Raw genomic sequence first — 26,073 nt, 5'->3', positions numbered from 1 at the left:
AATAAAGTTGACGGAAGTTTAGGTAAACGTTTGGAAATATAAATTAATTCTAGTAAAGTTTATAAGTTATTACAAACCAAACTCCTCAAATAAATAAGAAAAAAAAATCTCCAAATAAATTCTCATTTATTTGGTTTTTTTTTCGCTTCGTGAAAATAAGGCTTTTCTAAAATGATGTTCATATATAATTTTATGGTTTTGCACTTTATTTGCAATTATCCAAATGTCATGTAATTAGTTACAATCTACTTAGCACATTTTATTTACATTTATTTTGTATAATTTAAAGGTGTGATGTAGCCATAACTCTGTTTTAATGTGTTCTTTTACTCATCAAAGATGTCAACTTTGTATAATATATGTAATTTTTTTGGTTAAATATATTCCTGTATTTGATTAGCGTATTAACTTTCCAATCAGAAAAATTATTTATACAAATAAATTAACAACAAATATATATGGCTGAAAGATAAAAACTAAACACGTAGATTTCTTTTGTTTTTTGGAAATCGAAATACACAATTGATTCAGAAATCTTTCCGCACGGAAAGTGGTTTAATATAGCATTTTATTTTTTTCTAATTGACCCCTAATGTATCTTTTTATACTACTTTTGGGTATATTACCGCAAGTATTTTCTACTTTTTCATTGAAATGGAATAAGTAGATACCTTTAATATCATTCATAGTGAACCCACTCCGCATTATTTGATCAATATGAGCCGGCATCTGGGCTTCCGTCGCTTCCTTCATCAGCATTTGCTGTCTCTCCTTGATTTCAACCCAACGCCGCTGTTTCTCCGATTCACTAACATAAAAGGAGAATAGCATTAAGATTATGTTTATCCTAAATTGTTACTTTGTATGTAATTACTTCGTTCGCTATTGAGATCGTTATTTTGAATTAAGGAAAAATCTTATAATGTTAATTGTCATTAGACAATACACAGTACCATCACAAAGTATAAACTTTGTGTTGATGTCTTTGTAGAGACATCTTAAGAAAAATCTTGGTGGCTGTATTTTTTACGAAGGTCAGAGATCAGAGACTTTTATATAATAACTGCTTACTCAATAAACTCGGCATGACAAATAACAGGCAGCGAGAGTCGTAAGAACTCCCAATTGGCTTTCTCCATGGTTTCGAAGGTATTGTGGGAAATTTTGAGGCATGGTGGTGTATCTGAAAATGTAAGGTGATTACAAAACTAATTCATTTTTGCATGGTAACCGACGTAAGCCTCAGGAGCAGGAATCAGATCCCAAAATAGGACCAAATGAGAAAAAATTCCTAACAAACGTAAATGGAATTACAATTATCAGTTGAAAATCCAAAAATAAAGTAGAAATGAAATCATTTGAAAGTGGAAGTTAAAAATTCGACTTTAAAGTATGTAAAAATACAAGTGTATCTCACACGTACACATAATTTTCTGGTTAGATTCTTGTATTTTAGAATAATAACAAATTTACGGGAATTTGTTATTGTTTGTTCAGTAATGCTTTCATAATTATAATTCATCAGAATCATTTCTGATCGGATTCTGATCTGATTCATCAGAATCATTTCTCACAGAACATCTTAATTTATAACACATAATATATTTAAAATTAATACAAAGAGACAGATTAAAGACAATATATAATGTCTTACCAGATCCAGCTGGTATTCTAGTAACATCGATCCTGGTGTCGATCATTTCATCCGTGTTCTCGAATATCGGCTGGTCCTTGGTGTACCAGTGGGTGACGTCACGTTTCATGTTACTGCGGAGGAAGAGCATGACAATAAGGAATATATGGAACCAGTACACCTTAAAACGAAAATCTGCACATCCATACCAACTTAGCAACTAACTTACCTTTGCATTTTTTATAGCAGGATTCACTAATTCATACAAATCTGTTTCGGTTATCGCTAATGGAATAAAAATGAATAAAATTGTAATTTTACTATACGTCACTAAAACTTACACACAGAAAGGCTCATAGCCCTCCTGTAGACCACACGTTGTGAAATACTTCAGAGAGTTAACGTCTTGTCCATATGACAATCTGAAACGAAAACAGAAATGCTATGGTTTTTATCTTGTCTAGAAATTAAAAACATAACTCAAGTAAATAGAAAAAAGATCAAATCAGAAGGACAAAAAACCATTATTTGGGAATTATAATTTCACTTGAAACTACAGGAACATCTGATTATTTCTGAGAATATAAAAATTTATTGCAACCTTGAAACATTATCCATAAATTTTTTATTAGTTTTAACTTCTTATCTTACCTAGCCTTCTGTCCAACACCAAGCGTGCAAGCTGGTACAAAGTTATCACCCTGAACATCAGCGAATGTTGTCTCTCCACCAAGAGCATCCATCAGCAACTCACCGTTAAGTGAGAAACCTAGTCATATTCACTAATTAGATTCTATTATCATTAAAAACATTAACCATATATTTCAGGTCTTATTTTAAATGGCAATGAGAGACTATGTAATTATACTTCTAGGATATGCTAAAATACAAAATATACTACCAATCTAAAAGAAACCTAACAGAAAACTATTGTCTGATATGGATCAAAGTTACTTTATCATTGAATTATTTTTAAAGACCTAATTAATAAAAATTAATATAAAATTATAAGAAAAACATTTGCCTGTTTTACTCTGACCTAATTAATCTGCCATACTTACGTTTTGGTGTTCTAGGGTTGAAACGGTTAATAAACAAACAAAATTAACTATATTAAATTAGATAAAAACAAAAAACCAAGCAGGAAGCAATCTATATGTTTCAGATAATCAGTTCAAAAATCTGCTATATACTGAACTATGTTAATATGTTAGTAAAACAGAAACGGTAGGTTTTCGTAAATAAACTAAAAGTAACGCTGCCTTTCCAGATTGTTACTTCGTTTCAAATTTTATCCTAAGTGTTTGGCGTCTAAATAGTTTCATAGCCTTTTTAATAATGTGCCCGTAAAAGCAAAGCAATGCAGTGGTGTGTTACGTTTGAAGCTAATAATGATTTTCTTGCTATTTCTAATAGTCTAAGAGCTGTCTAACGACGGCGTAAGATCAAAAATCAGACAATAAAATTTATCTTATAAATTTATCCATTTGAGGCAAATTCATCTTCAAAATAATATATTTTCTTATTTTAAGATCAATTTTATCCTCTGATTTTTATATTGCCAACCTCAATCAGCTCTCCTATCACAAGCTATTCAATTACAAAGCTCATATATGCAGCAGGGGCATTTTATAAAAGGTAATAAGATAGACACAATTTGAGTATTATTAGAGGTTTAAATAGAAGAAATAGGAAAACGCCCAAGTGTCATGAACATTAAAATGTTATGAGATGTTGATGAAAATTATTAATTTATTATAAATAAATAGTTTCTTGGCATAAAAACAAATTTTATATTTTTAGCCTTCAATAAAATTATGAGGTTATTTAATCAAAATTCAGAAAGTGTGAAAATCAGTTATAAATTTAAACACTGTAAAATGAAACTCGACTGAAATCGATAAATTATCTAGAAATATATTTTAGTAGTGCGAAGAATTTACAAGGAGTTATGTATTCAGTAATTAATGATAGATGAGTATCGGGAGAATACAGATTAAAAATGTCCCTGCCGCATCTGTACGCGAAAAAGCCAGCTAAGTGTTGCCAGTCGTATTTACTTATCGTTTTGTCTATCAGATCTAGGAAGACGCCTACAACATCACCGACTGCCCATTGCTTCCCAAATGACTCCATGCTACCGGAATACACTTTTTCCTCCTTTAAATTAGAAACATTTCTTTTGCACTATCCTGTTCTTGTGTTAAACTTTAAGACACAAAAGATTGCAGTCTTCAAATTCATTTTTATGTAGTGCCCAGTAACATAATATCATTACGACATTTATCAATTGTATATTTTTATTATGCTAGATAAACACCTATAAAGTTACCCCTTGCGTAAGTTTTGACCAGAACAATATTTGTCATTTTAGACACCAATTACAGTTCAGGAGCACACTTAAATAAAACAGGGTTATGCTATATACAGGGTACACAGTAAATACTAAGGAAGAGGAAAGATTTATTTTTTAATTTTGCGTTAATAAACCTGAGGTTTTACATCGTTAAACCACAAAATACGAACATATGATGCTCTGGTAAACTTCGCTGACAATCAGGCGAAAAAATCACCTTTCATCGAATGTGCAAAACATAAAAATAGATTCATTGTGTTTCAAGAAGAAAGAAGGTAATTAGAAATTAAGAATAAGTAAGAGCAGTGGAGACAGAGATAATTTCTTTGGTGAATAAATTAATATAATAAAAGTCCTGTGAAAGAAAAGATAAATAATAGAAGGGTAATGAATTCCAATAGATATAACATCTAACGGAAAGTTGTCATAAAAGACTATGAAGTGGAAAGTAAGGATAAATAGAGAAAAGTTAAAAGACACGAATTCAAGGTAAAGGAAGAGACCAATGTGACAAAACGTAAAACCAAAATACATCTCAAAACAAAACGTTATCAACGAAGCACCCAGAGCCACAATCAACTCACTAATGGTTTGGTCGGTAACGTCTAAGAAACAGGCGACAATATCGCCCACTTTCAGTTGCTGCCCGAATGTGTCGCTTGTGCCGCCGTGCCATTTTAGCGACTGCGGTTTTTTTAAAAACTTCTATAGTTTTCTAGTATTTATTAGACTTTTGAACAAATAAACTGTTTCTGAAGTTCTGGATTTTTGTACAATAATAAATACACGTAAAAATGAGATCCAGAAAAGATACAATAAGACTCCTAATCTTTTTTTTTTGGGCTGTCAGTCTTTAATTTATTTTAATAAGTAATGATCTACCAATTTCGATGAAATACTATGGGCTTATATATTGCGATTTTTATGAAATTCGAATACCTTAAATAACATTTATAGATAGGTATAGACTAGAATCTATATTACTTGTATCAAATGGTACATAAAAATTTAGATCTTATTCGTTTGCGTCAAGGTTCATAATGGAAACTTACGTTGTATCCGTCGAAGGCCCATGAGTTTTCGTCTTGTCCCAACATCATACCTGGGGGCATATCAGCATGGGCCCAACCAACCTTTGAGAAATTTACAAAAATTATTTTAAAAAATATCCAAAGTAAATTATATAATATAGAGCTTTAAAAATGAAATTTATCAATGATAGAGTAAAAAACGAAATAAAAATAAGTGTTTTCTAGTTTTGCCCTAACGAAAAATACTGGCTTATAATCAAATATAAGCTATTAGCGTAATAAATAAAACTCACTCTCATAGGTCCAGCCGTGAGAATTTCAAACTCGAAGTACCATTTTCCAGAACTAACTGCGTAGTTCTTCTCAGCTCTGTACGTTCTGAAATCGGCTTGTTTTTGCTTGGACGCCTCAGCCAATAGAGCTGGAAGCAATAATTATTTCACTAGCTGACCCGCTACATTTTGTCTGCTTTTTCGTTTTGATTGCTTGATTGCTCTGCTCCCATTGTGTCTTAGTGTGTTTTTATAATGCCTATAGTTTCAACTATTAATGGACATTAGGACATTTAAACAACAAACAAACGTAACTTTATAATATAAGTATTGATAAGGTGATTAAGGTAACTTTGACACTTTATTCACTTTGGAAGAAAATAGTTCCCGACTTATTATAAACTAAAAATTTCATAGCAGTTGATCAAGCAGTCTCAAAGAAGTTTCTTTAAAATAATTATGTGTAATTGATGTAAAAATTTAGGTGTTTCTGCTATTTATTTATTAACTGCATAATGAAATCATTATCAATTAAATTGAAAAATCTGTTAATTTCAACAAAATGATAATTGCAATTTTTACAAAGTCCTAAGACTTCCTCCGAATAAGACACTTACTATTTAATACTTCATTGTAAATTATAAATCTATAGTCAATTAATTATAAATTTGTAGATTAAGCTGAATCTGCCATAGAATCTACCTTCATGCTGTTCCCCAGTGGGTGGGTCCAAATTGTACCCATACACTAGTAAAGTGCGAACAGTTTCCGATGCGGTGTCTCTGTTCGCCTTCTTAATAGCGTCGTCCACTTTGGGGTATGGGACTAAATGGGGGGACCTGTTCATGTCGGGGTCCTGGTGAAAAAATAGAAATCAATATTAAACGAAAGAAGTTTAACTATTATTATTATTATACTTTGATTTTTAAATACAGTAAAAAATAATATTGTGTGATGAAAAATTTGAAACCATTAAAATATAAAATTTAAGGAATAGAAAACATTTGGTAACGAGGCGGGATTGGATCCAGCGTCTTTCCTTTTCTTTCAAAATTTCTCATTTATAAAGCACTAGCTGCGCCCCGCGGTTTCGCCCGCGTAAGTTCGTATCCCGTAGGAATATCGAGATAAGAAATTGCCTATATGTTATTCCAGTTGTCTAGCTATCTACGTATCAAATTTTATTTCAATCGGTTCAGTAGTTTTTGCGATAAAGAGTAACAAACACACATCCTTACAAACTTTCGCATTTATAATATTAGTAGGAAGTAGGATAGTAGGACTAGCAGTTCGCCTCGGCTTGCCCGTAGTACATATATAGCCTATGTCACTCAGCGAAGTTGCGACTTTCTAATGGTGAAAGAATTTTTAAAATCAGTCCAGTAAATTTTAAGTTTATCCATTACAAACAAACAAACAAGCAAAAATACAAAAAAAAAACTACCTCGTTGTGATATTAGTGAAAATTTCAATGCTATAAAACTGAAAATCAAATTTATATACATTGTACAGGAATCACATAGTATCTCAAATTTAATCTTATGTGTAAGTTACAATGACAGATAATATAATTAAATGAAAATGTCAGAAAGTCAATAGACTGTCAACTTTATGTCATAAAGGTTTAGTTTTTGGAATAAATTTCTAATTACAAGCAAGATTTCTTTGCACTAATTAATGTTTTCTATAATACCTCATTGAGCCCATAAGTCCAGCCTTGCTGGATCCTCTCCCTGGCCCACAAGTTGTGTGTGTTCTCAGCGAGCTGGTCCACCAGTTCATCCATTTTCGGAGTTAGCGTCACGGCGCTGAGGTCCAGTGGCGCTGGTTTGTAGCCGTTTGACTGGTAATTGAACATTTTATGTTTATTTATTTCTTTAGGACGACTTTTAAAATGTACACCTAAAAGTTATTTTTGTGAAAAATAATAAATATATATGCCAAGTGTAGCTTTAATTACAAGTCAAGTTTGGACAAAAATGTTCATCGGTTGTTAGGTTAGATCCGGCTCGAAGGACCATAAAATGTATGCCTTTCGTAAATTTCAGTGAAACAGGAACAAAGCAATCTTAAAGGTGATTGGTTACTTAATTATTTATATTATTGTGAATAAAAAATGTAGTTGAGTATTATTTAATACAATTAACGATACCCATGATGAGTTTACACGTGGTACACATTGTGTACCATATTTAATTAATTAATTATGAAGTTAATTTGGATATAATAATTTAATTCTCACCTGCATAAAAGGTTCATTAGGCAATCTGACGTTGCGGATCCTCGCTGGAGGTTTATCAAGACTTATGTAGTAGCCTAGTGCTAAAATAGTCCTGGAAATAGACAGTTATTAAAAACTTCTTCAGTTTTTCAAATAAATAACTTTTTGACATATGTCAGATCGGTAGATAATGTTTTTTTTTAATCATCCGCTTATAGTTTAATTTTTTACTAGCTGCCCTGGTGAATTTCGTACCCAAAATAGGTTTTTATTAATTTTGTGTTTGAAGTTGTCAATTGCTGGTTAAAGAACTATTTTTTTAATAAGATTATAAATAATATAAACAGACAATTTTATTAAAACTGTTTTTTATTCAATTAAAGACAATAAAAAAACAAAACAAGGATGAATCAAAGGCGATTTATTAGAATTTACATAAATTTAACTGATTTTATAAATTTTTAAATTCAAAAGTGTATTATTTTGATGAAAGTTTATGAAAATGTATTAAGTTTTAATCATCAAGAGATACTGTAATCTTGCCTATGAGGCATTAAGTTAACCAAGCTCTTACTTAAGTGTTTGCACAGCAAGTTGTATGTCGTATCTCTTCTCAGCTGGTGGGAGTCGTTCGAAGGGAACCAAGCACGGATGGATTTTGTGCAAGTCATCCCTTTGATCTCCATACATCCAACCTGCTTCTATCTATAAGTATAAAATTAAATGTATGAATAGTTGCTAGAACGAAATATTCTAGGAAGGTAATGTGGGTCATAGTTTAGAGTACATAATGGTCGCTTTAGAATCTAGAATAAATTGCTTGATATGATGTGAGATGAGATTGTAAAAAAATCAAATTTCAATTATATTTATTTGCAAGAATGTTGTTATATATTATATATATCTTTATTACAATATGAAAATTAATATAATAATAATGTCCTAAGTTCTCATAAACAATCGACATACAACACTCACCTTATTCATAGCCCACATTTCGTGAATGTTTTCAGCGAGTTTGTCTCGGATTTGTTCTATATACGACGGCAGTGATATCTGAAAGTCAATTATTTATTTATTTATAATACTTCATTACAGAAATTTAGAAACAACAAGTGAAAAAATAAACAGAAAAAGTAAGTATCAAATGTACGGTCGCGGACGTATTTTAACCAGCTCCGTGGCCCCTTCACTCAAGTGGCTAGACGGAACACAGTGGGGTTTTGGTCGGTAAGAATCCGACATAACCCACGGCTCCATCCCCGGGGGCTGTGGGTATCTATGCAAGATTTCCCCACTATAAAAAAAGTATCGAATGTACACCTAACAGTGATATAATTTTCTCAAATAGGACTAGCAGTTCCTGAGATTAGTGCGTTCAAAAAAACAAACAAACACTTCAGCTTTATAATATTGGCATAGATAAGAATAGATTTGTTGAATTAATTGTTTGAATAGCCATTTTACATAAATTTAATTAGATTTGTTGAACAAAGTTTAAGCCAGAGATAACGCCATAGGATAAATAATTATCTTAATATGAAATACAATATTTCTTAATTAATATTTTACGAGATTAGATTATCAAAAGTACAAAAAATAATACGATATAACTTACGGAAGCAGTATCCACGGGGGTGGGCACAAACGCAGTGTCATCCTGCACCAAAGGAGGACCGGCCAACGCACGCTTGGCCAAGTTACCAAAATAGAAGCAAGGCTCCAGACTCAGTATCTGTTGTGGTAGCAGAGATTCTACTAGCGGCGAGTAGCCTTCTGGCGCTGCGTAGCGCAGTCTGCCATGTTCCCCTCCGAGCAGGAAACGGCAACTGGAAATAAGGAAGCAATGAATAATTTTTATTAGCAAAAAAGGTCGCCAGCGTCCCTCGGGAGGGGAAGGGGGGTAACACTCCATACTTTTTTATTTTATTGATTGAAATGAGCAAAAAAGAAATATAAATAATAGTTATAAATAATGTATAATGGGGCGGCTTTCACTTTAGAGTGATCTATTCCGCACAACCCCTTAGCCAAAGGATAATTATTAAGCGTTCAAATGTACAAACACTTACTGTATAATAAAATATAATAAAATACATATAACAAAATATAGAATAAAATAACATATATTTTGAAATGGGACCAAATAATAACTATTTCAGGTTTAAGGCTGGCAGGCAGAAAGGCTGAAAGCTCACGGAGTTATCGAGTTACAACGCCGAAAAATACTGTCGGTTAACAATAATATATACAAAAACCGAAAAACAAAACACTTAGTGTCTAGTATCTCTCGTGTCTCTGGTGTCTCTACTATCTTCAGTTGTAAAGGTTATATTAGGTATTTATTTATTTAGAATCGAGTAAACATTTCTCACCTCAACTTGCTAGAGCAGCTCATGACCGGGAAGAACATTCCTTCCAGGTTGAAGTTAGTGAATGAACCAGTTACTCGCACTCCGTTGAACATAAAGTTTATAATAGGCACGGTTAAGTCTAGTGCACAGCCAATGACGTCACCTGGATAAAAATAAAAATTCATAAGTACTTTTAAAATTCACTTTTTAGAATGTCCAAAAATCTGGTCTGCCTAATTTTTATTAATTTTGAATGTGATAAAAAATACGTTGATCAGGAAATAAACTCAAAGGCAACATAGAAATAATGATCAAAAAGCTTAAAATAAAATAAGTTTAATGTGACCTTTGAAATATGTATTTACTTCAGATACTACTTACCAGGAAGAAATGGCTCATAGCCACAAAGCCTCCAATCGTATAAGAAATCTGCTGTACAATTATTATATTTCACTTGTAAAAAAATTCATAATAAATACCTTTTCTAATAAACGGTTCTTCGGAATGTGTTCTATTAACCGGAGTTTTGCGTCCCCCAGACCAGAGGTATGCACCATCAAAACCGAATGAATATAAATCGTCCCCAACGCCATTTCCGCCCCACTTCTCACCCCCACCGGGGTATGGGACATACCTGAAAAAATTGCATTTTGAAAATGAATCCAGTCAATGAGAGCTAAAGTGATAACCACAAACTGATTATTTTAGTATCCATTTGTTGTGATAAAACTAATTATTTTAGTATCCTTTTTTGAAAACTACTCGAAATAAAGTTTCATCAATGTAATAGTTCAAAAATATCTCCAGCATCATAGAAACATATTCTTTATACCCTCTCCTAGTATCTGATGATTAATATATCAAATGGGGTTTTTATTCTAAATAAAAGGCCCACATCCTTTTCCTAATCCTTCCCAGTACATACCTTTTCTTAAATCCTTAAACGGGTACCATATTTGCATAGGCCTTACTTCTGCAGGTAGAGGACCACCAGCTCGATTGCCCGCTGTGACATAAAAGATCAGAAATTCTCTTACCCAGTGGTATTCGCCCAACCGATTCGCAAGTGTGGCATCATATGGGTCGTCTTCTCGATATGGTCCATGGTCACTTCGAAGTACCATTTCTGGTACACCGCCGATCCCTCTACACGTCCAACGAAGATGTTCGGACGGACACTGAAAATATTATCTTACTATGATACAAAAGTTAACTACACCTATCACACTATTTTTTAGAAACACGTTATGAAGTAAATCTACAGAAACCATTTTCACTCAAATCCTACTAATATTATAAATGCGAAAGTTTGTAAGTATGTGTGTGTGTTTGTTACTGTTTCACGCAAAAACTACTGAATCGATTGCAATGAAATTTGGTGCGTAAATAGCTGGACAACTGGAATAATATATAGGCAACTTTTTACCCCGATATTCCTACGGGATACGGACTTACGCGGGTGAACCGCGGGGCGCAGCTAGTTTATATAATATAGAATGAACCATAACAATTAAATTAGGAGTTTCTCGTTATTATTTAAATATCGCCATCGACCATAGAAAAGTCACAATAACATATTATATTATATTAAACATAGTGAGAGTTTAGTAGATAATAAAGGTACAGCAGATTCATATATGTTATTAATTTTTTATTTTTAATTCCTATAAGTACCGAGGATACATTTTATTAGTAAGAATTAATTCTTTAAAAACTATGTTAATATGCCTTAAATACAATAATACAGCCGATAATTTTCAGGAATACTTCCTTTGTCCACTTATATTAAGTTAATCATTTATTTTATTCGTTTGTTTCTACAAAATAACACACCAAAACAAACACATTTACCCATAAGCACCTAGAAGCAGCAGTTTAGTTGATATAACGCTGCAACCGTAAGGTCCTCACAGAACAATGAATGTACAATCATTGCTCTGTGAGGACCTTGCGACTGCACCGCGAAGCGTTGGCGAAGCGGTGGCGAAGCGAAGGCATCAGTTGTACAAACAAATGAACAATCATCAAGATCGCTTCACCCAATGGAAAGTTACAAGTAATAAACTGTACAAAATACAGACGAATTGAACATCTCCTTTTTTGAAGTCGGTCAAATAAATCCGTACATAAAATTTGATTAATTACGTATAAAATGTAATTTTTAGTTGCATAGCATTGAAATGCTTTATAAATGAGAAAATTTTCAAAGTATATAAAATATTGATCACGAGGGATTCGAACCCGCGTCATTTTGCCATACCGTAGCAACGCCTAGCCTCTCGGCCACCCGTGATCCCGTTTCGGTATTCAATTTTCTTCAACGCTATCAATTTATGTGCCTAAACACGCCTGGACACGCCAAAAATAATTCATACGTATAACATCCCACTTAGTTACCATAGCAACCACTGTAACCAATTATCATAACAATAACAATGACTATATTAAGCATGCTGTGTTAACCTGTAATTATTTGTTACTTTTTCGCAAGAATATTTGTTACATTATTTATGCTTAAAAACACTGTAAACAAATGTTGGTTGACCAAATAAATAAATAAAAAATAAATAAAAAAATTAAATGTTACTGTCAAAAACTCACCTAGACACGTGGTCCACCAATTGCGTCTGTAGCAACAGATTCTTCCCGGGCAGCAGGTAGTCACAAATGTTATTCTGCGAGGATCTCACAGCCACCCCGTTACCGACGCAGAGCGAGCACAGCACGTCCAACACTTTGGGGTCGCGACCGTGCTTTTCGAGAAGAGATATGATCACTTTTATGTGCTCGTCCTGTAAGAGAAAGTAGGAGAGATCAGAAGATAGACTAGCCTATAGTTTAAGTATTAGTCACTACATTCTCGTGTACACAGATAGCATAATACTATTATTATGTCATCTTAACTAATATTCTCCTAAGTATTAGTAGTAAAATATTAATTAATATGTGTAATGTGGGCTAAATAATGGAACTGAGGACTGTCACGAGACAAACATACACTTTCTGAAAAATTTTGAAGGAATAGAAAAAATTTGATCACGAGGCGGGATTCGAACCTGCTTTTTTTGCCAAACATTATTTCAATGATTACAATATTGTATCGATGGAACGCGGCCTTTGTTAAATGTAATTTTTAGTTTTATAGCATTGAAATGCTAAAGTAATTAAATAAATGAGAAATTTTGAATGAATAGAAAAAAAATTATCACGATTTATTTTTTTCTACTCTTATTAAGCTAAAAATTAAATATACACTTTCTATTTATTTTATTGGTATGGATTTATTTTATTAGTGTTACAACTTCATAAGCTGTTCAAAAGTGTGTTACTCAGTGACAATTGTTCAGTAAAAGAAATGAAATGATACATCCACGTTAAAAAACCACGTAAAAAATACTCCTAGTTTTATTCAAATAAAAACATATTTCCATTAATACCGTTGACAGTTATTACCATTGGATATGTATTGTATTCTGTATTTATTACTTTTTATATTAGATCTTATAATGGAGTTCAATGTATCAAAAACATAGCATTAAAATAACACGTTATCCATTACTCACCCGCATCATGTTCAAAGCTTCAGGGGAGTCAATTAGAACGCAATGTAATACATCCAACATTCCAGTGCCTTCACCTGACGCTTGCGAACCGAGACGTGAAAACAACCAGTTCAAGCGGTTCGAATTGGCAAATTGAGCACAATTTGTGTGATTGCCCTTGATGATAGCAGCTGTTAATAAATAAAAAAAAACATTCTATTATAGGAATGGAATTGTTATATAGTAGGTACCTGTTTTACTATTAAACTAAAAAAAAGGATATATGTAACTTGCATTTTTATAGGTTATTGGTTGCAATAAAAATAAACAATTGATCCCAACTTTTACTAGTTTAAATCTCACACGTAATTAGTTTAAACAATACGACTGTAATGTTTCAAATATTATATTAAAATTAAATTCCTTACCAAGCAATTGATAAAGATAAACCGAAATCATATCCCAGCTCTGTCCAGACTCGTCTCCCGCCAAAAATCCAGCGAGGAATCCTTGTGACGTAATCACGTTTATTTTGTCTATAGCTTCCAAAATCAAATTTAGAATACCCTCTTCTTGGAACAAGTCTTGACGATTGCGGAGAGCGCGAAATCTGTTTTGTTTTTCTTCGTGTTCTAGAATAAAAAAAAAGTATATACAGATGAGATCGGTACGTAATATTTACACTTTAATGTAAATAATTAAAAGTATATAACGTTATCAAATATGAATTAACAGATTAATAATGAAACTAAATTATAATATCTGTTGCGGTATTACGCAACATTAAAATTTATTTTTAATTTTGCTTAAACTGTAAGAAAGTGTTATTTTTCTTTCTGTATCGACATTCGATTAATTGTCGTAATTTATATTAAGTATTTTAATCAACGGAAAATAAATTGAATGCTATATTTGCTATATTTGTCATTGTGTTGTCAGTTTGGCTTCAGATAGCCGTCGTGGGTGATGTGAAAAATAAATCGATATTCACAATTTCGAATTTCGAACATATTGTTATTGGGAATGTGTTTTTATTATGTGTGTAACTTTAGACTTCATACCTATTTCTGGTATGCTATTTTAACAATTAGCCTGATGATAAATTCTTCATCACATGAACACTACTTTTTTTATATTTAAATTAATTATATATATAACATCATCATCAGCCCATATATGTTCCCACTGCTGGGACTCAGGCCTCCTATGAGCGTTCAGGCCATAATCCACCACGCTGGCCAAGTGCGGGTTGGCAGATGTCACATGCCGTCGAACTTTTAATTCTTTCGTTATCGAAGCAGTGGTGGCTCAGTGGTAAGGACCTCGGACTTCAAAATCGATAAGTCGGGGTTCGAGACCGGGCGAGCGCGCAGGAAATAAATTGATTTTTCAATTTATCTGCACATGTGGATAATATCGCCACTGCTTAAACGGTGAAGGAAAACATCGTGAGGAAACCGGCATGTCCAAGAATCAAAAGTTCAACGACATGTGACATCTGCCAACCCGCACTTGGCCAGCGTGGTGGATTATGGCCTGAACCCTCATAGGAGGCCTGTGTCCCAGCAGTGGGAACATATATGGGCTGATGATGATGATATATATAAAAATTATAATTAATTTACACTAATATTATAAAGAGAAAACTTATATTTTGTACGCTTGTAACGTTTTTAAATGCAAAAACCACTAGACCGATGTCAAAAATTCCTTCACAATTAGAAAGCTGCAACTTCACTGAGTGATATAGGCTATATTTGTGCCACGGGCGAAGATGGGGCAAACAGCTATCTAATATATAAAAATCTCGTGTCACAGTTTTCGTTGCCATACTCCTCCGAAACGGCTTGACCGATTTTGATGATATTTTTTGTGCTTATCCGGTATCTATGAGAATCGGCCAACATCTATTTTTCATACCCCTAAATGATAAGAGTAAGGCAGTACAGCGTTTGCCAGGTGTAGCTAGTTTGTATAAACGTTCATACCCATATCTTCTTCGGGCTGTGCAAAATAGTTGATCAGATCCTCAAGGCACATGACCATTTCTCCCAAATTAACCGACGCGAAAAACATCGAGTGCCGTCTGTTCTCTTGTAAGGTTTCAAGGCCACTGAAAATATGTTTTTTAATTAGATTTTATTGATGTATGGGTGTACTGTGAATAATATTTAAGATTTTTATTAGTATTAAAGTAGCACATGATGATTCGTTTCATCATTCATTAGAAAACCATATTAGTTAATAGCAAATTTCTCTTTATATTTTTCAATATCCTCTTCTTACTAAGCAAATTTTCAAATGAATTAATTTGAACCTTTTTTAAATTGGTTAAATTTTACTTCATTTAGATTATATAATTACTCACTTAATAAACTTGGTGAAGAGCGAAGAACATTTCCTGATAACTCTAGCCGTTCTAGATTCTTCTTCTTGAGACCTAGAGAAGTCTAGACCGTCGTCCATCTTGCCTTCTTCGTGTAGGATCGCTTGTTTCTCTTCTACTTTACCTACACCTTTCTTTTTGGTCTCGTATGACTGAAATATAAATAATCATCAATGTAATGTTTATAAAGCGTTTTCCTATACACTTAACATAATTTTCGCTTCCCGCTTCGACGATTGGACCAAGTAAATAATGTTATAGAAGTTTTTAAAATATCTATTATTTTTTTTGCTATTAAATAAGTATTTAATATCAACAAATATAAGCGTCTCTGTTAAATATAAATAACTTTTGAACATCTTCTCAACTTTCAAAAAACAATGCAGACTTTTATATAAATTTAGAGCATTACAGATTTATATAAAACTAGCTGCACACCCTGGCTCCGCCCGGGTAGCCATTTATCGTTATGAAGTTATGTAAACTTTCCTATTTATGAAGTTGTATCAAATTGCATATGGTGTGTAAATTTGATGTAAATTGGTTGAGTAGTTTAGGAGTCCATCGCGGACAATGTGACAGGTAATTTATATATATTAAGAAGATGGCATATATAAATATACAAACCTTATAAGATAACCAGAGCCCAGTTTCAGAATGTTGAACGATGACAGTGGAGTCACCATATTTAATGATAGGAGCTCCAATGACCTCCAGGTCTTTATCTTCAAGTACCACCTTTTGGTCATCTTTCTCCTGGCGGAGGCAGAAAGCGCAGGAAGCTGTGGTCGCTTCCTCCCTGGAAAAGGTTTTGAGATTTTATCAACACATGATCTACTTATAGTAAGTACTGGTAGAGTGAGTATCGAATTTCGAGTCGGTTTTTCTCGATTGACGCGACCTTCCGAATTGATAGTAGTTTTATAATAACGTTGTTTTCACACACTATTTATATAAGTAAACAAAAACATATTAGATTAATCGTTATAGTTGTCATTACCTTTTTTACATTTTTATAATACGAGCATAAATGTTTGTTTTGTTCGTCTTTTCATAGTTATATTTAAATCCGTATACAACATTTTTTGCTTAATTTTATCTATTATAAAATTTGTTTCTTATATCAATCTCAATTTATTAATATTGAAGAAAGTATAGTATGCGATGATATAAACAGTATACTACCCGCATTTGTTTTATTTTTCGCAGTATAAGTGTAATATTTAGTTGTAGTACCTACTTATCTATGGTTTTTTAAATCTTAGTGTAATGATAAGATTTAAAGAGCCATAATATCATGATAATCATTTGGTATTCTACACACGTTATTCCTAATTACGGCATTCATACCTGCTGACCAAATACAGCTCATTCTGGTCATTCACCCCCAGGTAACGCCCCGTAGTGATGTGCCGGATCCTCATGGGGTGGTACCAGTTGATGAAGCCGCCCGCCCACTTGGTGCGCGCGAGCTCCAGCCGCCACAACGATCTGGCTTGTGACATCACCGAACCGCCTTCATAGACCACGATACTGGAAGGGTAGGTTGTATATTTGGTTACGTGTTGGATGATTAAGTTTTTTGACTAGCTGATGAAGTTACTGATATTGATATTTGACACTTTTTAGCACAAACTTTTCACACGTTGATTCCTACCTTAACTGACGATTTATCAAATTAAAACATGGACAAAGGCAATAAAACTCGAAATAGAAGTTTTATTTAAAGTAAGACAGTTGTAAAAAGAATAAAAATAAAAGTTTAATCTGTTTTATTTAGTAGTTATGACGACACATTATTCTGACTCAATCTAATGAGTTTGAATTCTTGTTTATTACTCATTACAATGATGATCTATTGCCAATAAAATATCTGAGAAATTTTGAAAGAATAGAAAAATTTGATTAAGAGACGGGATTCGAAACCGCGACTTTTTGCCAAACCGTAGCAACGCCTAGCCTCTTGACCACCCGTGATCCTGCCACAGAAATCGAATTTCTTCTACGCTTTCGGTTTTATGTGCCTAAGGGACACCCCACTCCATCTATTGAGATGATTAAGAACCATCACAACCCATACGAAATATTATTTTAAATCAAACTTTCTCATTTATAAAGCATTTCAATGTTATAAAACTAGAAATTTAAACATAATGTCTACTTACATACTAAACATAATAACTGCTAAATTAATTTAATTTGCATAAATAAAACACTTACTTCTGTCCCCCGTCCTTACTCCAAGTACTCGGTATAGTGAGACACTCGTCCCCCCCATGGAAGAACCGCAGCACGTCCCCACCAAACACGTAGCCGACGTACTTCATACGGGATATACCCGTGCCGTACGGTTGAACGGACCAATGGGTGACGTGGAATGACGCATTTACTATCGATACCTCGTTTTCTTTAGTTGTGTGCTGGAAAAAGATTGATAAATACAAATCAATCAGATGCATATTTTGAAGCTTGCGATTTAGCTAGAAAATTTAATTAAAAACTAGCTGTTGCCCGCAGATTCGTCCGTGTGATCAAAATTTCATGATAAATTTCATAAACTTTCATCCTCTATTTTTTATCCCCCAGTTATCAAAATGCTTTCTTAGCAGATGCCCACATCATGGTGGCTATCTGCATGTCAAATTTCAGTCAGATCGGTCTAGTCTGTACGTTGATAAATCAGTTAGTCAGTGACCTCTGTGTTTAGGATATAGTTAAGTCAACGCAATGGGGGATGCTAAGTTGCCCTTCAAGAAATCAAACCTATCAATAAAATCATATTTAATTGAGTATTTGTAATTTTTATACCTTATTTCTTATATCTATAGCTATGAAATGAAATGATTTATTTATTTCCATATTTAAACAATACAATCAAATACAATCAAAAGAAATAGTATATGAATAGTTGGCACTTTATAAAGATACACTAGTTTCCGCACTAGGATCCCCTGTTATAGCTGATAAGTTTGTTTGTTTGAACGCGCTAATCTCAGGACATCAGACTTCAGAAATTTTTTCACCGTTGGATGTATACGTGATCTCAAAGTTCCATATATCTACTAGGAGGGGGGACTAAATATTGATTTTCTTAATAACTCGGCACACATCAAATATTGACGCACCACTAAGTGTCAAAAAGGCCAAACACGGTAAAAATATTATTTTTTACACGCAATAAACATTTGGTTTCAAATGATCCAAAGAAACTTATTTTATGTATAAACTTAACTTACCAAGTATCTTTCAGTAGCCACTGATACCAGAATTAAATCATCACCGACACGGACCTTTTCACCTTCAGATCTAAGGGAATAAAACATTTATTAATTGATTCGTAAATCGCATTTTCTGCTCAATGCTATATTTATTGATGTATTCTATGCATTAGGAGAATAGTTGTATTTCGATCCAATTTATGGAAAAATAGAAACTTGTGGTTTGATTCAATGTAACTTAACCATGTATTTCTCAATAAGACCTCACTACTCAATAAAACCTTTAAAACTTTGATTAAACAATAGTTAAACAGGATTAGGTTATCTAAGTAATATTTTGTATGTAAAAATTATAATGTAGAAACGGGAATCTATCTCTTATTTTCAACTCAAGTCCCAACGGAAGGATTTTCTTAATTTGACTTTATTCTTTGTTTTTGTGCTTTGTTATTCTATTAATCCTTAGGTTCAAAATTTACATTGATTATTTTCTGTTTGACAGGGAATTGTTATCTAGTCCCATTTTAGCAGAAAGACGCGGGTTCGAATCCCACCTCGTGATCGAAATTTTTCTATTCTTAAAAAAAAAATATTTATAAAGCACTAACTGCGCCCAACGGTTTCACCCGCATAACTCTGTATAGATATCGGGATAAGAAGTTGCCTATGTACTATTCTAGTTTTCCAGCTATTTACGCACCAAATTTCATCCATACATACATACATCCATCCATCTATCCATCCTTACAAACTTTCGCCTTTATAGTATTAGTAGGATTTAAATGCTACAAAAAAATAAAAACTTAAAGGGTTATCTTACCTCTGTTTGCTGGCTGGATGGAGTGTCCACCAGCAGGCTTCGCCCTGCGAATGCTCTTGCAGACCCACGTCGAACGCCAACTTATCTTGCGATGATGACGTCGACAGACACGCCAGGTACTGCAAACGTGATATAGCCAAATTATAAAAATTTGTTGAATATAAAATGCTGGACCGATTATAAACATACTTTCACAAGTATGTAATAAAATACTACATTCAACAAGTTGTAAAAAACTTAAACGAATAAAAATCTATTAGTATGTTTTCATTGATTTTAAAGGGACACACAATAAAGAACGCCCCTGGGAAATTGTAATCATTTAATAAATTTAATAGTGTGGTGTGAGTGAACTGTTCATGAAAAACAATTCTTAATAATTAATCAAATAGCTACAATAATGCCGACGAAAGGCTTAATTATGCCTTAAGTTCTATAACGTTGTATTAATATACATACTAGTATTTAGTACTTAATGAAATATGGTCCGAGTACTATATATTAATATAGTGGGTATGTAGTAGGTACTTAAGATATGGTAAGAAAAAGTTATTTATTTTTATGAAATCGCAATTATCGAAACTATTTAAAAACAGAACATCTATTATTCATCATAATGTTATAGGTATAGATAGGTTTTTATTTGTTTTGTGTTGTATTTTTTTTTCTATTTTTATGGTGTGAGTTTGGACGGGATAGTAGAGTAATTTTTGAGGTAACATATACAACAAAATACAGTCAAATGAGAACCACCTCCTTTTTCGAAGTTGGTTGAAAAGAAGTTACTATAGAATCCGCCCAGAGCACCTATAAGTTATTCTAAAGCGCAATGCGGCGCGTTCAATATTGAATTTTAAAACTATTTCAAGGACACAAATAAGATTGTAGTTTGAGCTTTTACGCTTAAGTCTTTAAAAATCTGTGACCGCTTTTATAGATAGGATATTAAGACTTAGTAGGTGTTAAGAATGTGTCAAATTATTTTATTGCGTTTTTTTTCTTTACACATCAAAAAAAGGAAATAGAAGACCGTTGTTGATAAAATGATTAGTAATTTATTATTTTTGATATTATTAAGTGTTTCATAAGGGATGCACAAAATATACATTTAATTATGTTTACAGATGATAAAAGCGCGATATACATTTTTTTACCATATTAAAGTACTAAAATTATTAAAGTTTACCACATTAAAGTAACTAAAATTATTCATATTCCTAAGATAGTACTACTATAGTATTACTTCCAACTCATGGCATAACAACTTACCATATCACTGTTAAGATGGCGTAGCAATATCGCATTACCATAAAGCAATGTTCTGTGACCAGATCCTGTGCCTTTACCCTGTAAAAAATAATGAATTATATACTATATAGAACATATTATATCTTGAGTAAAAAAAACTTCTACAAGATAAAAGTTATTTTACAACTACATTGAGCGAATAAAAAGAAGATAAACTAAAAAAAAATTGTTTCAAAAAATAAATTCTTTAAAAAAAATTTATATCCTTAAAGTCTCATATAGTCGAATATAGTTAAAAATCAGTTGTGCAGTAAAAAGTCAGAAAGTGTAGTATGCGATGGTTCATGAATCCGATAATATGATGATATCAAAAATGTTAGTTGTAATTGTTAATTAAATCATAATGATAGCATGCATATTTCCTGGCAGAAGAATTTAAGTGCGAGGTTGCATTTACAGCATTATTGCTCACAAATATAATATAGTATAATGTGGATAAAAAAGGCGTATATATATAAAAGTTAAATAAAGACACTTAAATATTATAAAACAAATTAACGCGACTTTCTTTAACGAACTGGTAAAATATATTATATACCTATTTATCTAGTATCTATACTGATATAACAAAAAAAATACTAAATCAGAGAGAAAACCAAAAACTAACCGACACAATAACTGTTAAAGGCCCTGATGATTAAAATTTACAATAATATCAAGTTAACGTGACAAAAACTCCAGATATGTCTAGATGAGGAAAATTTTTAAGGGTGTGTTTAATCAGTCATTACCATATACTATTTAATTATTTATATTAAATTAGATATAAATCGAAATTGAAATCAAAAATGTTTATTACAATTTCTAAATGGTACCGATTCAGAAATTGTAATAAAATAAATAATAAAAAATATAATTTTATTACATAATCTGTGACGATTTTTTGTTATTAAAATTTTTGATAATAATGCATTGACGTCCTTGAGCGCTCTTTTGCGGTCTTAATATAAATGGAATAATTTTAACTTTCAACTTTGACTGACACAGTTTTCAGTCTGCATCTATTAGAGTGGCGGATGTTTATCCGGATGCTGTCACAGGTGGAATATCAGGGAGATTGGACAAATAGATAGCTAACAACCTATGTCCTGTCTAGGAAAGCAAAGCAATTTGTTTTCTTTCATCTGGAAGAAGTTAAATTTAATCGATTATAAAGGAATATCATTTAATAAAAGTATAAAATGATATTTTACTTTTTTATTTCATTACAATTATAGTATGGAGCAGTTAATTTATTTTATTCATATGAAACTCGATACAGATGATAAATGATTTAAAATGTTTTCGAGCGAAACAAACTCTACAGATTATTAGATTACTACTACTTCTTACAATATTTGATATTAATAAAAACCACTGGTATATCAATGTAAGACTCAATGAAGAAAATTAATATGAAATGCCAAATAAATAGTATATATTATTAGTCTAATTGTACAGAACGTTGTGAAATAGCTATTTGCCAATAAAATCAGTGATGTGTCATGCAAGTACAGTCATGACGAAAATATCATTAGTTTTTAGTATGTATTTAACTTTTTACATTTATTTTTATCGGTGTTTTTATGTTAGAAATTAAATTTTAATATTTTGAGTATATTATCTCGTTTCTGTTCATTTATATTGAAACAAATAACACATTTTCATTGATGCGATCGTCCTTAATTATTTTAACGTCATTGTTTTTAATTAGCCTTAAATTAAAACATTAGCAAATAGAATGTGGAGTCATTATAAAATATGACAACAAACATTGAAATCGAGTTGCAAATTCTACAATCTCGTAATGCATACTATAAAATGTAAAATAACTTTTTGTGATTGTCATGTACCTTCATTATAAGATACAAATGTTACAAATGAACAGATACCCTCATTACTTTATTCATACATTAAATTATATTATATTTAACTCGTAATGATATAATCGTCACGACTGATAGTTTACCGCGTTCGAGTGGTTTCGTATACTCACTAATAAGTTTTCTTTGCCCTGGAAAATTTAAATACGAAAGCAATACGTAAAATGGGAAAATTAATTACAAATGAAAACATAGATATAATTATATGTTACAATAATATAGAGTGAAATTTGTAATTTATTAGAATTTAATTTTTTGCAAGAATTATTCAATTTTGGAACTATCCTTTAGTGTTTATTTGATTAAATAAAAAATAAATGTATAAATACAGTGAAAACTAGTCTTTTAAAAATAGAAAAGGTAATTGACTGGTAGATATGAAAATAAATCCCGCTGTACATGTCTTTCCTTTCATTTAATTTTAAATTTTATTCATAAAATTTATGAATGAATAAACACCAAAGACTTTTCCACATAAGTGTACAAATCTCATGGAGAGATTTGGAAAATAAAAAAAGGTGAAACAATTGTCTAAGTAGTGTACATATTTGTTAAACACAATAGTATATAAATATTATGTAATACTTACGGTTTCCGAGCCAGCAGCTGTCACCAATTCTTGGAGAGCTCTTACTGATAAAGCCTAAATAAGAGAAACAATTATAAATAAAATAACATAATAATTGATGTAGTTTAAAAACCTAAAAAGTAACAGGCTATAATGATAGACTCAACAAAATTGTCTCACTCGCTCTTATAGGGAGTATACGTTAGGAAATTATTTTATTGATTGATTGATTTGTAACTCTTTATTTGCACCCATACATTTATTCTGGCGAAGCGAATCAGGATAGTAAGAAAAACTCATAAAATTATTGTATTGTCGCCGGCCATTGATAAGGGTACAAAATTTGAATTATATCTGTCCATTCAACGTTGGTCAAAATCTAGTCTAAAGGAGTGAGTTGCATTTAACTATACTGATAAAGATAATAAAATCGTACAGAAATAGTTAATAATATAAAAAAAATGGTTGCCTGTAAAGTCGGTTTTACGGGCGAAGTTTTTACGTGACAACGTCTTTTTTTCCAACGCCAAGAACGCTCGAGAAAGACAGAGACAGAGACACAAGCACGCGCCGATTCAATGCGCCTAATTCTCTAGTGCTGCGCGCGCGGCGGACCGATCATAGTTCGGTGACTCATCGTAACGTTACCGGGCGTTACACTTTTTCATGAGTGACTCCGAGCCGCAACCTAATTTAAGACGTTGTCACGTCAAAATATATAATAGAAAAATTATAAAACACAAAGAAAATTAAAACGAACGTTTTGTAAGTCGCCGCCTAACTAAAACCTTACAATTACGCGATAACGCACGTTAGGTAACATAACAGTTTGTTGATAGCAATTTATTTAATCTAAGTTCAGAAGAAAAGCAATTTCATCTTATACTTTTAGGCAGCATAAAATCTTAACTCTTGTCTAACGGCCTAAGGGTACGCTTTAGCAAATAATTTCAATATATATGAAGGCTAAAAGTAGTAATGTGTTTGTCTACACAAACTACAAATTAGTGAATTAATAAACCGTTGTAAAACTATAAAATTCTTTGACTAAAACATAAAGAAATCTGGGCGAATATACATGATACCTGAATATGAAAGCTCTGTTTAAATTCATATGTTTTCATATGATTTCAGAAATTCTCACCGTTGGATATGCACGTGATGCCCGAGTGCTATATGCTATATAGGCTATATATGTACCATGTTCAAAGTCCGCGGGCCGCTAGTAATCTAATACTTAATAAATCTATAAAGGTACTTTTCTTTTTCTAATAAAAGTGTGAAAAATTAACACACAGTTACTTTTATAATATCAATATGGACATAAATATTAAACATACCTGTTCAATAACAAAAACGCATTGTGATAGATCCGGTGGTATGTTCTTATCAGCAATATTCTCCAAGAAGCAGTGCCGGTTTCCGAAACCCTCTGCAGCCAGGCACACCCTCTCTCCGGTGGCCGTGCATGAGAGGCACACCATGTCTTCCTGTGACATAAATGTAATTAAAGAAAATGACAAGGAATGTTCTAGAAGGAATTTTTTATGTATTGTTATAGTGTACGTACTTATAATATTTAGGCCCGTTTCCTATTCTTCACCCTTTTTAGACCCATACCTCTTACCAGTCTTCTTTTTGAAAATTGATTAAAAATGTATGTGTGTTTTTTAAGATACTTAATATATAGAAAATTCCTTAAGATTTCCGTACATTAAGAATCAGTTTCAGAATAAAAAGATATCACACTAATATAATATACATAAATGTAAAAGTTTGTTTGTTTGGTTGTTTGTCAGTCAATCACGCTGAAACTACTGAACGGATTTTGATGAAATTTGATCACTCATGGTAAGTAAGCGCTTTTAATGAGATAACATAGGTAAGTAAATAGGGATATTTATAATTATAAAGACACAGTGTCCAGGTGCTATAATAACTTTAAATCATAAGGGTATCAACTAGCCGAAAGGGTGAGTAAATGGTTACATATAAATATTTATGAGTCAATTCCTTGGACGTTGTGTACAGTGTGATGCCAAATTTTAATCAGTGTTCAAAACAACGGAAACAAATTGTATGTCCGTATATGTTTAGAGTTTAACAACATATGTTCAAATTTCATTTGAGGTTAAAGCTTTTAATCGACTTCAAAGAAGGATGTAATTAATGAATTCAACTTAAATGATGGCTTGGTTATAAACCTGATCAAAATTTAGTAATGGATTGTATTTATGTACCACTATAACTTTAATATAATATGTCTTGTGATTTACGTTAAGTTATTAAAATATAGATAAATAAGAAGACGCTTTTATATTATATCTAATAAATAATAGGGACAACTCTAATTTTAAGAGTCTACAATAGATTGATGTAAATATTAGAACGATGTAATAAGTTAATGAAATTTTCATAGATTGTGAATAGAAAGGTAAAGTAAAAAAAGGACTATAAAGCTTCTAAATCGAAATGGCGAGAAAAACTTTCATCACAGCTGTA

The 26,073-nt window shown here is 32.1% G+C and overlaps 1 protein-coding gene across 40 annotated transcripts in view; it reads right to left on the bottom strand.

The window, feature by feature from the left end:
- The window catches only part of LOC119836036 (ryanodine receptor), a 106,046-nt gene that overhangs the window by 62,186 nt on the left and 17,787 nt on the right, over nt 1–26,073 (bottom strand). For 18 of the 40 annotated variants that reach the window (XM_038361207.1, XM_038361210.1, XM_038361222.1 and 15 more), the window contains 31 exons: nt 24,912–25,061; nt 23,593–23,646; nt 23,117–23,134; nt 21,103–21,180; nt 19,834–19,952; nt 19,032–19,101; nt 18,016–18,215; nt 17,146–17,328; nt 16,423–16,594; nt 15,778–15,947; nt 15,398–15,522; nt 13,838–14,041; nt 13,431–13,600; nt 12,469–12,659; nt 10,905–11,045; nt 10,347–10,501; nt 9,889–10,030; nt 9,132–9,342; nt 8,492–8,569; nt 8,088–8,218; nt 7,535–7,625; nt 6,986–7,135; nt 5,995–6,148; nt 5,314–5,441; nt 5,042–5,122; nt 4,574–4,673; nt 2,285–2,402; nt 1,975–2,055; nt 1,655–1,767; nt 1,072–1,183; nt 672–808 (listed from right to left, as the gene is read on the bottom strand). In XM_038361207.1, coding sequence (XP_038217135.1) covers nt 672–808; nt 1,072–1,183; nt 1,655–1,767; nt 1,975–2,055; nt 2,285–2,402; nt 4,574–4,673; nt 5,042–5,122; nt 5,314–5,441; nt 5,995–6,148; nt 6,986–7,135; nt 7,535–7,625; nt 8,088–8,218; nt 8,492–8,569; nt 9,132–9,342; nt 9,889–10,030; nt 10,347–10,501; nt 10,905–11,045; nt 12,469–12,659; nt 13,431–13,600; nt 13,838–14,041; nt 15,398–15,522; nt 15,778–15,947; nt 16,423–16,594; nt 17,146–17,328; nt 18,016–18,215; nt 19,032–19,101; nt 19,834–19,952; nt 21,103–21,180; nt 23,117–23,134; nt 23,593–23,646; nt 24,912–25,061 — 4,027 coding nt within the window. Of the gene's footprint in view, nt 1–671; nt 809–1,071; nt 1,184–1,654; nt 1,768–1,974; nt 2,056–2,284; nt 2,403–3,693; nt 3,794–4,573; nt 4,674–5,041; nt 5,123–5,313; nt 5,442–5,994; nt 6,149–6,985; nt 7,136–7,534; nt 7,626–8,087; nt 8,219–8,491; nt 8,570–9,131; nt 9,343–9,888; nt 10,031–10,346; nt 10,502–10,904; nt 11,046–12,468; nt 12,660–13,430; nt 13,601–13,837; nt 14,042–15,397; nt 15,523–15,777; nt 15,948–16,422; nt 16,595–17,145; nt 17,329–18,015; nt 18,216–19,031; nt 19,102–19,833; nt 19,953–21,102; nt 21,181–23,116; nt 23,135–23,592; nt 23,647–24,911; nt 25,062–26,073 lie in introns of all 40 variants that reach the window. The other 22 variants (XM_038361213.1, XM_038361247.1, XM_038361242.1 and 19 more) reach the window with 3 other exon arrangements.

Source organism: Zerene cesonia, chromosome 22, assembly GCF_012273895.1.
Source record: "Zerene cesonia ecotype Mississippi chromosome 22, Zerene_cesonia_1.1, whole genome shotgun sequence".
In the NCBI taxonomy this organism is placed as follows: domain Eukaryota; kingdom Metazoa; phylum Arthropoda; class Insecta; order Lepidoptera; family Pieridae; genus Zerene; species Zerene cesonia.
The sequence above is the reverse complement of the archived record's forward strand: the minus strand, read 5'-3'. Positions and strand labels throughout refer to the sequence as shown.